General features: G+C 32.4%; 2 protein-coding genes and 1 pseudogene across 7 annotated transcripts; 2 read left to right on the top strand and 1 right to left on the bottom strand.

The window, feature by feature from the left end:
* Positions 1–956: 956 nt before the first annotated feature.
* LOC110666914 (cleavage and polyadenylation specificity factor subunit 2-like) lies at positions 957–4,508 on the bottom strand (annotated as a pseudogene).
* Positions 4,509–6,422: 1,914 nt separating this feature from the next.
* LOC110666915 (uncharacterized) lies at positions 6,423–10,813 on the top strand. Of its 6 annotated transcripts, XM_021827580.2 has the most exons (11): positions 6,423–6,650; positions 6,724–6,810; positions 7,480–7,826; positions 7,942–8,186; positions 8,575–8,659; positions 8,798–8,983; positions 9,078–9,245; positions 9,329–9,547; positions 9,887–10,058; positions 10,163–10,334; positions 10,429–10,813. In XM_021827580.2, the coding sequence occupies exons 3-11, from the start codon at positions 7,509–7,511 to the stop codon at positions 10,526–10,528; spliced, it is 1,665 nt and encodes a 554-aa protein (XP_021683272.2). In that variant the 5' UTR covers positions 6,423–6,650; positions 6,724–6,810; positions 7,480–7,508; the 3' UTR covers positions 10,529–10,813. The 6 variants fall into 6 exon arrangements, with proteins under 6 accessions (XP_021683272.2, XP_057993674.1, XP_021683273.2 ...); XM_058137691.1 differs by lacking the exon at positions 6,724–6,810 and having other exon boundaries at positions 8,906–8,983; XM_021827581.2 differs by lacking the exon at positions 6,724–6,810.
* A 3,188-nt stretch (positions 10,814–14,001) lies between these two features.
* LOC110666989 (taxadiene 5-alpha hydroxylase) lies at positions 14,002–15,881 on the top strand. Its single transcript, XM_021827673.2, has 3 exons — positions 14,002–14,965; positions 15,147–15,334; positions 15,510–15,881. Exons 1-3 carry the CDS (start codon positions 14,002–14,004, stop codon positions 15,807–15,809), a joined length of 1,452 nt encoding a protein of 483 aa, XP_021683365.2. The 3' UTR covers positions 15,810–15,881.
* Positions 15,882–16,147: the final 266 nt, after the last annotated feature.

The raw sequence follows: 16,147 nt of genomic DNA, 5'->3' as shown, positions 1-16,147 counted from the left end.
ACTACCAATAAAATTGATTCATCAACGTTTATTATTATTAGTATTGGCTGGATCTGGTCAATATTTATTATTTATTCATGGACAGCCTGAGGCCAATTACTATGTTTTCCATATTTATGCTAATTTTGTTTTGAGTTAAATAAAAAATCTCAATTTGTTTTCAGAGCAGTTTAAATCTTGCTTTACATGGGGAATGATAATATTAAAAATTACTAAAATTTAAAAGTAAGTTGATAGAAATATGGAACCATCACAATGCTTGTTATGTATTGAAAATTGAAACATATTTTGACAAAAGAAATATAAGAAATCAACATATATCTATATAAAAAAAAAAAAAAAACATATATATTAAAAAGGGTAAAAGTACAAAGAAATCGTCATATTTTGTAAAAGCGTTTTAAATTTCTTAAATATAATAATATCTTTATCCTTCACTTTTTCCTTTTTTTTTTAGTAAAAAAGGTAACTTTATTTGGAAAATTAAAAAAATTACACTATTTAAAGCTAAATTGAAGAACAATTATATAATATTTTAATTAACGAACTAGAGTTTTTAAACATAAAATGAAAAATTGGGGATAATTTAATTATTTAAAAAAAAAATAATTTTTAACCTTAAAGAAAGGTTAAATTAATTGGTAAGATTTCTACCGTTATAAATGGCTTGAGTTTTGCATAATGATAGAGAGAGTTGGGGGTCGAGGAACCCGTGAGGGTGTTTGTGGTTGGAATTTGGATTTATGGCACAGACATCAATGCACATGGAAAGTGACTTCCTAATAATGAAGCATCCATCAATATTTGCAGTTTTCTCTATATTTGCCCCTATTTAATTCTCAAAGAAACTCGATTTTCATTGATTAATGCGTTAAGGAATTAAAGTGCATCTTGGAAGGAGAATAATTATGTCTCATTTTACTGTGTAATTTCATTTGTCCATGATAAAGGAAGGATGAAAAAAAACGTTAGGTGCGTTTCATTGCCTGAATTTGAATTTAACATTTTCACCTGAAGTCACTACGTTAAAATGTGATTCATTTCGAATCATCAGAAATTTTATAATTTATCCTGAAATTAAAATTGACTAGCATTATGCATTGAAGCAACTTACACACGGTCACAGATATATTTAAAGCAAATAAAATTGTGAATAGAGATACTCCCGAATCTTATAATAATCTTCGCATAAGGGTCCTTCAATGACGATTTGCTGAGTGCCAGAACCACCGCCCTATGAAGAAGAAAGATGTGAAGAGGATAAGAAGATGAATCCCATGAGGAAAAAGATAGATGCAACGGAGAGCCGAAAGCGTATCCCAAACCCATGATAGAAAGGCAAATCGTCAAACTAACAAGGAGACTAACAAATTAAAAAAAAAAAAAGGCTCACTTTTCATCTTCACCTGCCAAAAAAATTATAGGACAAAAATCAATGAAGAGTAACATAGACCTCACCTTCTGGCTTACATTCCCAATTTTGCGAAGGGTAACATACTCACCACATCGTAATGCTCCGCCAGCAAATTCGACCTGAAAATATCATGTTACAAGTACAAGGTGTTTAGATTATTTGGGAGCAAAGACAGCCCATCTCACCATACCAAACTAAATGCTTACACTAATTTATGTTGAAAAGGAATAGGAAGAGTAGACAAGTACCTGGACGCCCTTGCTAGCAAGGAACTGTTTAAAATCTGCCATTTTTAAATCACCAACAAGGACGGATTTATGTAGCGGGGCTGAAGTTGAGATGGGTAATAAAGACAACGTGCCACTCTCTGTTTTCCCTAACTCAGCATCAACCCAAGCTATTTCATAATCTCCCAACTGAAATTGCAAATTCAGAAATGAGGAACAACGGTACACAATCAACATGCATTGCTGAACATCATAAGTGTTCGTGCACTCAAGATGATACCTTTTTAAAGAGCATGTTACTCATCAGCTTCTCAGAAAGTTGTACCTTTATATCATCAAATGGGAAGAAAATTAATCCAGATCTCTCTTAAAATTATGGACTCACAAGGAAATCAATGTTTTCTGGCAGAATACCTTGTAAGCACACAAATCAGAGGTAACATCAATATTCTCTTCAATTTGGGGAGCATAAACTTGAGGCAGACATGTTTTAAGCAGTCTTGTTTCAGATGTTCTGTGGACTCAGCTGATCCATGCACCAAAACCTGCAAGAAGCAAAATACAGACCACATGGTTAATTATTTGTTTGAAAGAACCTCTGCTATCACATTGAGGTGCTTTGCTTTTTCCCAAAGGAAAATTATTATGGTAACAATTGGATCATGAGAGATCTTCATCTAAATGAGAAGAAAGAGGATGCACAACCCACTGAGGGCATTTCAAAGATGATAGACAATCACCAAAAAGGATGAATAAGGTGAGAAATTTCTCAAGGCACAGGATAGTATATTCTCTTCTTATGGCATTCCATGGCTACAAATGCATGGCCACTTGGATATTGTGCCATCTATGAGCAAGTCGTTACAAGTTCAAAATAGCCAAGCAAAAGCCTGGTCATCATAAAAACATGCTCCCAAAGATATACTATCTTCAAGGAATATATCCACAGTTGGTAAATAGATAAAAGAAGATAATATCCATTACATTCATAAGCATAAAAAAATTCTTACAAGCTTCAGAGGAGCCACATGGGCAAGAATTGATTTAATTGAGCGTCCATCAGACCGACCCTCATAGACCATGTATATCAGTGAACACTTCACTGGAACCTGATCACCATTGTGGGATAAAGATTCAGTCAACTGCAAAACTGATGACATATATGACTTGTTCAAACTTGAAATGATGCAAAAGGATGTTGCATCAAGAATAAAGTTCGATATCCAGAACTCAAGCCTGCCAGCCACTTCATGTTTCGTGGTAGAACAACAAATAAAGGCAGGCAAAATCCAAGTGGAATTCTTAGAAGTGCAATCCTAATATATCAAACTTAATCTAAATCTCCGGAGAAAACAAAATATTGTGATAATAGCCAAAGTTTTGAGTCATTAGAAGGTTTGATATCTAAAAATGTTCCCACTTTATCTGGCATTACATGCGACATGAGCCCATGTTCAGTCAAGGAAGGATACATGCAATTTCCCAATCATTTTTTTTTATCATATTTGGAAGATAATACTCAGGTACCCATATCCATTTTTTGTAACAAATTGGCTGAAGGCAAACTTACAGTCAATTCATTGGACAAAACTTTTGAAGGCTTTGTATCGAGTATTAAACTGGCAGATCCTTCATCAAGTTTTCCATCAATACCTCCTCCCACCTGACATGAAAGATTAACATTTAGATAATATAATAACACTATTCATATGATCACAGCAGTTAAGAAGACGGAAGTCAACTTGGGAACAACTTGAGTTCAGTGCATTATAAGATTGTCTACTCAAGACATATAGCAAAATAGGGAAGCAAAAGAGAGTTATCCTTTTCAAATAGAAAATCCAATGGGTAAGTTGAGCCAATAAACAAGAACAAACTTTACAAGCAGAATTTCAGTCTGTTATTTGATAATTGATTTGAAGAATTATGCATCTATGTTAATTTTCTTCACAATTTAGGACCTGTACTATATATAAAATCGTGATTGTTCCTTCTCACTTCTTCACAAGTAATCCAGCACTCAAACAGAACAGACTCCTTGTGATTGGTGGATTAGTCCAGTTTAGATTCTCATTTCATCAAATATTCAGTTATGCTTATGATCTATATAAATATATATAAAGCTAAACCGCCACATGAACAGACAAATCAAATGCAAAAAAATGAAATAGTTAATGACAAAAGTTGCTGACAGGAAGCACAAATATAAAATCAAGGAATAAGATGCTTCAGACAGACAACTTACATGCATAGCTGCCCGGTCCATGTCATCATCCTTAATTACATAGTCATCAGGATTTATGACTTCACCAAAATCGTCCCATTCAGTTGTATTTTCACAGAATGGAAACATGGGTGCTACACTGGTGTGTGGAGGAACAAATCCATCAATTGATATGTCCCGGTATCCAGTCCCATGTGAGCCAACTGCTGCATGGTATAATCATTTAGTAGTGCACTAGATGAATGATATAAATATGATACAAAGATACCGTAAAGATATTGTTTCAAATGATAGACAACAAAGAAAATGGAAGTGATGGTTTATCAGAAACTGGAAGAAGAATACGTTCTAGTGAAGCATGAGTGCTACTAGCATCAATGACCATTGGATCACTTATATTGCTATCAGGCCCATAAAATGCTTTTAATTCTTCCTCTTTGATCATACTAGCTTTCAGTTCTTCCTCCTTTTTCAATCTCTTTTGCTCTTCTTCATAAGCAATTAGCTCATCCCCAACCAAAGGAACCCTCCTTGACATAGTAACTTTAACAGCTTTTGGAGGTGGATCAGCCTGAAGCATGCGAGCTAAGGTGCCAAACTGTGTAAACACGACAAACTGTAAGCACATACATGTTGTCGCACAAAAAAGGGGAAATAAACTACATCTTCATACTTGTGCAAACATGAACAGAACGGCCCATTATTTTTTTCCAGTAAAATTTAATCATAAAAATAAAATGATTTTTTTTAATCATGAGCTGTACTTGAAGGGTTGAAGACTTGAGTGTGATAATCAGTTGTGCGATCCAATTTGTTTCAAGGTCCAAAGAATCTTTTGGCAGCATTCGCTTTCTTATTCAACAGATTAGAAGAATGCTCTTACGAGATTGAGAGGCTTGTGCTCATGGAGGTCAATTTTTGTGTAGGTTAACTTGCTAATTTCTGCACAGCCTGATTTTTCAAGATTTTATATTAATTGTGAAATACGTATATTTAGTACTTTCGAGATTTATATCAATAATGAAGTATATGTGTTTAATGCTTATATAAAATGAGTGATCTTGATAAAATTATTATAATTTTATTAAAATATTGAATTTTATCTTTAAACACTGTGTGCTTGAATTCTACCAAGAATAAAATGCTAATGAAATTTCTAAAAAAGAAAACTTTGCTAATGAAGTTTTATCATTTTTAGTGAGGACGCATAGGCTTCGCACTCCTTCGAAGATCCTAAATTATCTTACTCATGGTAGGGTCGGGGTATATAGCTTTGTCTACGTTTACTTTCCTCCTGGTCTGCCAAAAATAATTGACTGCATTTTTTGTGTAGTTTGTCATTTAATTTTTAATTTAAGGGCTTGGTTGGATAAAAAAATTTTAAAGGACTCAAATGAACTTTGACTTTAGGGTCAAATAGTAACTTTTCCAAAACGGAATATCCTTCATAACTTGGAGTTAGAGAACGAGGGCATGTTTTGTTTATTGGTAATTGTTAGCTGACGTTGAGTAATCTATAATAATTAATTTATATTAAGCATTTAATAAAATTATATTTAATTATTATTATTTATAAAAATATATATTATATAATTTTTTTATTATTAAAATAAATATATAATTATAAAATTTTAAATTAAAAAAATATTTTTATAACAAATAAATATTTTGTATTATATAATTAATAAAAAATATTTTAATAAAATCATAATACATTAATTAAAGTGTTAAAATTATAAATAAAAAATTAATAATATTATTTTTTAAATAATATAAAAAATAATATAATATAAATAAAAATAACTTTAAAAATAGAGCTCATATGAATTGTGATTAATAATTTTTTAAATCTATCAAATATATTAATTGACCTATTTAATGTCCATCTAAAATCTATAAGGAAAGTGTTTGGTTCACTCGTTGAGTGTAATTGATAACTAATAGATACATAAATAGAAAAATTAGAGTGTTTGATAAACTTTAAAAAATAAAATTAATAGCTAATTAGTAACTAATATGATATCCATCAAGTGCAGTTTGTATCAGCTTTATTTTAATATTATTAATATTTTTATATTTTTTATTTATAATTTTAATATTTTAATTGATACATTTCAATTTTGTTAAAATATTTTTTTATTAATAATATAAAATATAAAATATTTATTTATATCTAAAAACTTAAAATTAATTATAAGATTTTTCTTTACGATAATAATTACTTTATTATTTTATTTATATTTTTAAAATAATTTAATTTTTTTCATTTTAATAATAAAATAAATAATATAATATAATAATTTTATATTTTTTAATATTAAAATAAATTATATAATATACACTCTTATTAATCATTTCATATCTTAACAATAATAATTAAATATAATTTTATTAAATATTTATTATAAAATAATAATTATTTATTATTAATTAATAATAATAACTAATTATTAATTATATCTAACAGTAAAAACAAATAGACTTGAATCTCGAAGTAACTTTTCCAAATCTGCCTGTTTAAGGCTATTAATAAATTTTTACCTTCCAAAAAAAATCCCCAAAACCGTGCCCTTTTTTGGGCTGAGGGTTACATCATCCTCAACATTTTCTTTCGTCGAAGATCCTCGACGCTTCGCCCCTCATTTGTTGCTGCTGCTGCCCCTCTTCTTATCTCCTTCCTTCACCTATCTCGTCTAATGAATCACTCTTCCTCTGCTGCCATTGTCACTCTCTTCACGGTCACTCCATAGACGGTTGTTCACACGACGATGGTGCTTTTCCACTGGTTCGACTCTCTCTCTCTCTCTTTTTTTTTTCTCTCTAAACTTTATTTCAATTTGAAACTTGTGGCTGTGTAGTGAGGTTTCTGAGGGAACCTATAGCGCGTGACTAACAATCTTTAGGTGGCCAGAGGCTGTAACCCTTAGTGCTAATGTCAATATGAGGTAATCATTTGGTTGATCATTACTGTCTGTCTATAATGTAACTATGTTTCAAATGGATGGATTGTTGTATGAAGTTCTTTTATAGTTTATTTGATGAGCTAATACGTTTTATAGTGTAATTATAGTTTAGAAATGGAATGGTGTTTGTAGTGAATTATTCATGCAGTCTTTATTAAAATTTCTGTTTTTTTTTTTTTTTTTAAAAGAACGGATTTTGGTGGGTTTAGGTAGTAGGCGGGTATTTAATTGGGTTTGGACCGTTACAGGCAGTAGGGATGTTTCTGTTTGGGTAGAGTAATTCTTCTAGTACCCTATTCAATGCAATTCCTTGCCGCAAAGGATTAATTTTTATCAGGTTTGGCATGTGTATGTAGTGGGAACAATTTATGTGGATACCTCTTTAACTGTGGGGAGTTTCTATGATAACTTTGATTTTTAGGAAGTAAATCATACTCTGTCAATAACTACCATTAGATGAATTGTTAAAATTCAATTCAATAGTGTAATATATAATATAAAAAGTATAATCAAAGCAAGTTAAAATCAAAATAACTATAGAAGACGCCTTAACTATGTTATGACTTATCAGATTATAATAATTTATTTGTGAACTTTAGTTTTCAAAAGTTTCAGTTTCCCTATAATTAGCCACTTTGTGATATAATAAAGAAAACAAAACAAGAAGAGAAGATAATACTATGGAGAGCAAGAAAGGTTCCCCAAAGCGGCGAAGATTGGTTGAACACAACTCTCCTTCTGTATTTCCTTCTCCACAAATCATTGATAACCCACTTGTGCCCTACAATGATGATGAAGACGATGAAAGAAGAGAATACAATAACCATAATAGACCAGGTGAATGTGGACAAAATGTAGCAGGCAATGGCTATCAAGGTCTAGAAGAAGATGATGATGATGATGATGATGATGATGGACAAGGGTCCAATCAAGAGATCCGGAGGAGTCAAATTGAGCCTCGTGAAGATTGCCCCTATCTTGATACAGTGAATCGTCAGGTAAACTATTTATTTTTTTCTGATAATATGTGATTTTCGTTTTTATGCAGTTATACATATGTTTGTGTAGGTACATGTTTTGTTTTGGGGCTTCTTTAATGCAATTTGGTTTTAGGTGTTGGATTTTGATTTCGAGAAATTTTGCTCTGTCTCTTTGTCAAACCTGAATGTGTATGCGTGTTTGGTTTGTGGGAAATATTACCAAGGGAGAGGGAAGAAATCCCATGCATATACTCATAGCCTTGAAGCTGGACACCATGTCTACATTAATCTTCAGACTGAGAAAGTTTACTGCCTTCCTGATGGATATGAAATTATTGACCCATCACTAGATGACATACGGCATGTTCTGAACCCAAGGTCTCTCTCTCTCTCTCTCTCTCTCTCTCTCTCTCTCTCTCTCTCTCTATATATATATATATATATATATGTTCTTGTGGATTATGTTTAGTCATGGATGATAATTTTTTCCTGGCACTGGTAGCCAAATGAGGACCAGAGCTGGCCATTGCATCCAACTAAAAGGGAAAAAATGTAAAATGTCCATATATACTGATTTTTGGTGGCACAATGCTTATTTAGTCACTCTCTTTTCGACTTCCTGATTAACTAGTTAAATAATCATTGGTGTAGGTGATGTGCTTCATAGCTGACATGTTATCTATTGAATTTCCATTGAATGTTACCAGGTATGTTAAAGAACTTAGTAGCACTGTGTTGCCAATGTTTAGGGTATCTCTTTATGCAGGTTTACTAGGGATCAGGTTGAGCAACTTGACAAAAATAGACAATGGTCCAGGGCACTTGATGGGTCTGATTATCTTCCTGGAATGGTATGCTTTCAACACTGATTCATCATATGATCGTTGCTGAGTTATTGCCTATGTCAAACTTGGATATGTAGTAAGATGCATGCCATTTCTGGCAGTTGAACAGTGTTAAATTTGTTCCTTGATTTTGGAAATCTACAGGTGGGCCTGAATAACATTAAAGAGACTGATTTTGTCAATGTCACTATTCAGTCTCTAATGAGAGTTACACCCTTAAGAAATTTCTTCCTTATCCCTGAAAATTATCAGCATTGCAGATCTTCTCTTGTTCATCGTTTTGGAGAACTCACGCGGAAGATATGGCATGCTAGGAACTTTAAAGGACAGGTTTAGTATTTTTGAGATATTGTGATTCAAGTTGTTATTCTTGAATTCATATAATTTTTTATTCTTGAATTCATATAATTTTTTGTATTTGCAGGTGAGCCCGCATGAATTTCTCCAAGCAGTTATGAAAGCCAGTAAAAAACGGTTTCGCATAGGGCAACAGTCTGATCCTGTGGAGTTCATGGCATGGCTTCTTAATACACTACATGCAGATCTTAGAACTTCTAAGAAAAATAACAGCATCATTTATGAGTGCTTTCAGGTTGTTTTCTTTCTTTTTATCTTCCAAAAAAAAATTCTCATAATATTTATTTACCTCAGTTATGCTTATCTGACACATGACAGGGGGAGCTAGAAGTTGTAAAAGAGATTCCTAGCAAAGTTATAGCTGATAAGAAGGAAAATGGTGATGCCCAGAATGGCATTCCAAAAAATACTGATGGTGGGAATGAACATCATGATGTTGTCACAGAAACATCTAGAATGCCATTCTTGATGCTTGGACTAGATTTGCCACCACCGCCTCTATTTAAAGATGTGATGGAAAAGAATATAATACCCCAGGTACTTGTTGCATTCTGTATTAGTTTGAAAATAATGATAACATATTGCTGTCCATCTTTCTTGGTATTATTTGAAAATCCTTGAGAACTTTGATTTGCATCATTGGCACTTGCAACGTAGAGGTTTTGGTCTATTAAAGTGGCCCTTAGTAGTCCATAAGTTTGATTTTTGGAAAAATTCTATGTTGGAATGTTGTTGCAAGTTGATTGTTATTAAATTTTTGTATGAATTTATGAGTTGTGTGTTTCCAATCTATGACTTATTCTGCTGGTGCATATTTTTATTGTTTTTTCCCCTATGGGATGGGGGGAACTGATTTTACCTGTTCTCTTATTTTAGGTTCCTCTGTTCAATATACTGAAGAAATTTGATGGTGCGATGGTGACTGAAGTTGTCCGCCCTTGTGTAGCCCGGATGAAATATCGAGTCACTAGATTGCCACAGTATTTGATACTCCATATGCAGCGGTTCAAAAAGAACAACTTTTTTATTGAGAAAAATCCAACCTTAGGTGAGCTTTATTTGGCATTTGTATTGTGAATCTAGCGACACGGACAAAAAAGTACCTTGGCTTGGTTGGGCATGAGGCAGTGCTAATTGATGTTAATATTACAGTCAACTTTCCTGTGAAGAACTTGGAACTGAAGGATTATATGCCTTTGCCAATGCCTAAAGAGAATGAGAAATTGCGTTCCAAGTATGATTTGATTGCCAATATTGTTCATGATGGAAAACCCAAGGAAGGATTCTATAGAGTTTTTGTGCAGCGGAAATCAGAGGAGCTATGGTATTCCCGTTCCTAATTGATTTTATATGGATTTGAATTTAATTAATATTTAATAACTATATGGTGTGACATTTTCATATTGTGTGTTTTCCAGGTATGAGATGCAGGATCTGCATGTTTCTGAAACTCTTCCCCAAATGGTTGCACTATCTGAGGCATATGTGCAGATATATGAGCAGCAGCAGTGGCATTAGGGGGGAATCCATTATTGTCTGTAGTTCATTATAGGTACATGGAGTTTTTAACTTCTATAAATGTTTGCAAGAAAAAGATCAGAACGAGAAGACTTGAGTTAGGAAAAATATTGAATTTTGATTGAAGAAATTAGTTAAATCTGTTGACATGAAAAGAATCCATCTTTGGGAAACATGTAACTTACCTTGAAACTTGATTTCATTTCCCAATATGAGATGTACAGTATTGCGAATGCAGCAGCTATCATGTTTGAAAGAAATTCAATTTCTGGTTTTGGGAGTTGAGTTGCTGCTTTGTGTTGTTAGAATGGTGAGTTGATTGAAGATCAAGGCTTATTTGTTGTTGTCCCTCATTCCCACAAAACTACTTTATAAAGTATTTCACATTTTTCTTTAGTCATTTCCAAAGCAGAACGGTGTTTTTCCCCTCACTCATTTCAGTTTCATTTCCTTTATCACCGCTAAGCTTGGGAGGTAGAACAAATTTGTCATTGTCTTCCCTCTTCAAATTGAGTAACCATTTATCATCTTTCTTATTTTTCTTTTTATTTCCTTGAATTGTTTTATAGTGAGAGTGTTTCAATTTTAATGTCTAATACTCTAATTCTTCTATAAAAGTGACTGTCAAAGTTTGCTTTGTGCATATTTTAATAAGAAATTATAGCTAAAACAAAAATTAAAAAAATTATACTATGTCATATAGGGTTTACTAAACATGACTGACAATACTAATGCGGTGCTGATATAACATTTAGCCAATTTGGTCAAACAAAACAAGTTTCAAGAAGTTACTTTTTATATTGTTATACAGAACTAAATTAGTAGAATTTTGTTTTGTTATATAGAATTAGATTAGAAGAATCATAGCAAATGAACATTGAATTAGCATTTTTTTGATGCATAGAGATTCCTCTCAAATAGACAAGTGTAAAGCATATTTATGCCTTGACAGAGGAATATATGAATAAAATAGAGTTTTTATTTTCAATAGAGAATTTAGAAAGCCATTAGAGATTTATTATTTCATCACGAGGAAGATTGATACAAATCCTATCCTTATATAGATGTGGAGAGTGAACAGACTCATTACATAATTCAAGTGAACCAGTATATCCATTATTTGACACTAAAGATAAATACTTTGCTTTTTATAATACAAACATCTTTAAAAACGGAAGACAACACATTAGCTTTATAGTACAAATAATTTCACAAACAAACACAGGAAGCAACATCCAATATAAGATCGTTTCACAAACGGATACAGGTAATCACATCCAATGATTTGAACCAGTTGAGTTTCACTATCTTAAAGTCGGAAAGAATTTTAACTAAGGTTCAAGTTAAAGTTCTCGTAGTCTAAGTTATGAAGACCAACATTTCCATAGGGATTCCTATACCATGGATCATTTTTGTCAGCATCAATTGTGCTGGTGATTGTCTGGTCTCTATCAACTCATGTGGGGTAAATTTCAGTTAGATTTTATGAGTATTATAAAAGTAGGTGTATATAGTCTGAAATTTCTTTAGGTTCAGCATGTGAGTAATGGAAGTGGAGTCCATAATCTGGCAAGGATTTATACTATATTAAGCTCGTAGAAACTGTTCATATTAAAATTAGAAAATAATAAGAAAAAAATTTCTTGCAAATAAAATGAGCCAGCCAACAAACTTATCAATGAATTTTATTTCAGTAGTATTAGAGTTATTTTTAAAATTATAAAATTTTAAATAAAATTTAATTAAAAAAAAATGAGTAAACTCATGTCAGACTTATATGCACGAATATATATGCACACAAATATATATGCATGTATTTTCTATTTAGCGATGCAGTGTGCCACATTTGGATCGGAGTATTATTTAGATAAAATCCTCTTAATAAGGATAACTTTGAATTTCAAACCAATAAGTAAAATTCATATGGAGATGAGTTTCACGCTATTGATCAAACTACTTATTAATGAAATATATGAATTATTAGTATATACTTATGTCATCATTTGTGGCGTTTCATTTGCAGGTATAGAATGTTGAAAAAAATAGATAATATATGATAAATATACAAGTACATATATTTTTCTCCTCTTATCCCTCTACATTTAATCATCAGAGTCCAAAAACATCCACTCGCTTTGAGTAATTTTTATTTTTATTTTTATTTTAATTTTACGCGTATGAAACGACCCCATATTCAACATTCAATCTGCTGATTTATCACATAATATTGAGTAATTTACACTAAAACTAATAGAAAATCCATGGCCTATCTTTCATTTCAAGTTTCAAAAAATATATAATGGGTTAATAAATCTTTTTCAATCTTTCATGATACTCATCGTACGTGTTCTATCTCTCATTTTATTTACTATGAACACCTCATGTTCTAGAATAAAAGTTCTGCTCCCTCCTGTGATCTTCGGTATAGAAAGTATATTAAAATTTTTATAATTTATTTTGATATTATTACTGCACTTGAAAAATAATATAAATTAATAAAATTCAATCGGTGAAGCATGTATTAGATTTTACCTTTCATGGTTAATTCAGGGTTTGTATTTTGCTAAAGAACACGTGACTTTAAATTATATATAAAAAATTATATGATTTTCCCTTTTTTTCATGATTTTTTACTTGCTAAAGAAGGATTTAATTGTTGGACCTGCCTGATTTTCAGGGATACTGTGCTATAATTAATAGCTCGAACAACAAGACAGATTCTCATAGGTGGCCATTGGCATGCATTCTTCAAGATCAAAGAATAAAATTAAGGTTCACATGAGATTACGTTTTAATTTTTTTTTTAGGGAGGTTTAGTACACCATAACTGCACAATTAACATTATAGAAATAGCCCTCTCCTTACCAAAAATTATTTAGTGCAAAGAGCACTATTTATAAGAAATTTAATTAATAAATATGTAAATACAAAAAAATACATATTCATTTTTAATATTTAATATGTTAAATCATCTCCCTATTTCATAATTCTCATAATTAAAGTAAAAACTTTTGATATATTAATAAATAAGAGATTGAAATATCTGACTTGATTCAATAATTAAAAATATATTATTTATTAAAAATTTTTTATTTATAAATTAATATATAAATAGATAAATTTTATATATTTAATAAATAAATTTTATCATATATTTTACACTTTAAATTTATAATATATGGGAATAAGAAAAGACAAATTCTTCCTTAGCAGATTCATCGAGTTGGAGCCTTCATCTCTTAAGTTAAGTATTTGAAAGAAAAAAAAAAAGTCAAGCAAAAGTAAATATTATAATATGATGGGACGGTTATGGCGGTTTATTAATTGGTTGACTTTCCAGAAAATCAAATGGGCTTGACTGATTCTCATTGTTGTAATCATTAGCTCCAACTGATGATAAGAAACTATAAATTCTGGGTTTTGGGTCTTAAGTTGCTCACACTAGCTCATACGCGCCTTCAAAAACAATTATAATGGCAATGGAAATCTTCAGTAATTCCACGTCTTGGGCTTTCTTTTGTTTCGCTGCAGCGATCCTATCTGCTATTCTCTTGACACACAAGAGGGGTCATAACAAGAACAAGAAGAAACTGCCGCCTGGTGAAATGGGACTTCCTTGGATTGGCGAAACAATGGAGTTCTTCAAAGCCCAACGCAAGAACCGAATGTTCGAGGAGTTTGTTCAACCTCGAATGGCAAAATATGGGAAGATATTCAAAACAAGGCTGATGGGTTCTCCAACAATTATAGTCAATGGAGCTGAAGCCAACAGGTTTTTCTTGTCAAATGAGTTCAAGTTGGTGATAAGCTCATGGCCTACGACCTCTGTTCAGCTCATGGGCAGCAACTCCATCATGGAAAAGCAAGGAGACCAGCACCGTTGCCTCCGTGGACTAATAGGCAATACTCTTAGCTCTGCAGGGCTTGAGGTTTTAGTACCAAAAATATGCAAGTCAGTTGAGCTGCACCTAGAGAAATATTGGAATAATAGCATAGATAGAATCAGCCTTTACCATTCTACCAAAGTGTTGACATTTACTATAGTTTTCGAGTGCTTGTTAGGGATCAAAGTTGAGTCTGGAACTTTTAGTACTTTTGAGAGAATTTTGGATGGGGTGTTTGCACCACCGCTTGCATTTCCTGGGTCTAGGTTTAGTAAAGCGAAGAAGGCAAGGAAGGAAGTGGAAAAGATGTTGGTAAAGATAGTGTGGGAGAAGAAGAAGAAGATGGAAGAAGGAAGGGAAGGAGGGGAGGAGGAAGGAACTTTGCTTTCTCATTTACTTGGCGGGATGATTAGAGGGGAGATCACAGAAGAAGAGGTTATAGATAATGTGGTTTTACTAGTATTTGCGGCTCATGATACAACCTCTTTTGCGATTGCCATGACTTTCAAAATGATAGCCCAGCATCCAGACTGCCACACTCTCCTCCTTCGAGGTAATCCTTTCTTATCACTTATAACATATCCTAACCTGATTCTATAAACGTTTGATGTAAATGTGATGAAGTTCTTTGATTTACAAGAGATGTGAAATAATTTATTTTAGTAAAAATATTGTGTAAACATCCATTTGTATTGTTCAAAGCATACAATGAAAAATGCAATTGTTGTGGGCAGAGCACATTGAGATAATGAAGCAGAAAACAGAGGGCGACATTCTAACATTGGAAGACACCAGGAAGATGAAATATACTTGGCAAGTGGCACGTGAAAGCATGAGGCTTTTCCCTCCCATCTTTGGCTCCTTCAGAAAAGCAATTGTCGACATTGAATTTGAAGGATTCATTATTCCTAGAGGATGGAAGGTTCTCCTCTCCTCTATCTGTGTATTTTACTGTTTGCCTCTTTCCTTCTTTTGGATTGCTTGGATGAAGATGAAATTCATAAATTTCTGCCTGAAGATTTTCAATTTTAAGAAATTAATCGGTTCAATTTGTTATTCAAGTTGCTTAAATAGAAAATAATTGTGATTTGGTGCAGGTGCTGTGGACAACACATGGGACACACTACAATGAAGAGTGTTTCGAGGATCCACTAAAATTCAATCCAAGTAGGTTTGAAGAGACGATTCCACCATATGTGTACATTCCCTTCGGAGGAGGACCAAGACTCTGTGCAGGATACCAACTAGCCAAGCTCAACATCCTCATTTTTGTGCACTATGTGGTCACACGTTATGACTGGTCATTGATCTATCCTGATGAGCAAATCACCATGGATCCTCTCCCTTTCCCTTCCCATGGAATGCCTATCAAACTCTCTCCTAAGTCTAGAGTATAAATGAGAGAATCCCTCGTAATAATTATCAGAACCAATCGTTGAAATCCTTCAAAAATGAATAAATGAATTCAATTTGCATACAAAACAAACAGGATCGTTGAAGTCCGTGGAATAAAAGAATCAGATGATTGATTTCATGAATTTTTAGAATTCAATCCATATTGGATGAGGCTAAGAGTATTCCATTCTTTTCTTTTACTAGCATAATAATAATAATAACTTTATTATTATTATTAATTAAACCAGATCTTCAGCTTCTTTCTTTAAAATTTATTTGATAATACTACTAACAGTACCATTCTAAACTAAACAGATCAAATCTCATTTCTACAGAAGAT

This window comes from Hevea brasiliensis, chromosome 16, assembly GCF_030052815.1.
Source record: "Hevea brasiliensis isolate MT/VB/25A 57/8 chromosome 16, ASM3005281v1, whole genome shotgun sequence".
Taxonomy (NCBI): Eukaryota; Viridiplantae; Streptophyta; class Magnoliopsida; order Malpighiales; family Euphorbiaceae; genus Hevea; species Hevea brasiliensis.
The sequence above is the reverse complement of the archived record's forward strand: the minus strand, read 5'-3'. Positions and strand labels throughout refer to the sequence as shown.

Coding starts and splice junctions, on each gene's coding strand:
- LOC110666989 (XM_021827673.2), top strand. CDS start 14,002: ATGGCAATGGAAATCTTCAGTAATTCCACGTCTTGGGCTTTCTTTTGT. Junction 14,966..15,146: donor CCACACTCTCCTCCTTCGAG/GTAATCCTTTCT, acceptor TGTTGTGGGCAG/AGCACATTGAGATAATGAAG. Junction 15,335..15,509: donor TTATTCCTAGAGGATGGAAG/GTTCTCCTCTCC, acceptor GATTTGGTGCAG/GTGCTGTGGACAACACATGG.
- LOC110666915 (XM_021827581.2), top strand. CDS start 7,509: ATGGAGAGCAAGAAAGGTTCCCCAAAGCGGCGAAGATTGGTTGAACAC. Junction 10,059..10,162: donor TGAGAAAAATCCAACCTTAG/GTGAGCTTTATT, acceptor TTAATATTACAG/TCAACTTTCCTGTGAAGAAC. Junction 10,335..10,428: donor CGGAAATCAGAGGAGCTATG/GTATTCCCGTTC, acceptor TGTGTTTTCCAG/GTATGAGATGCAGGATCTGC.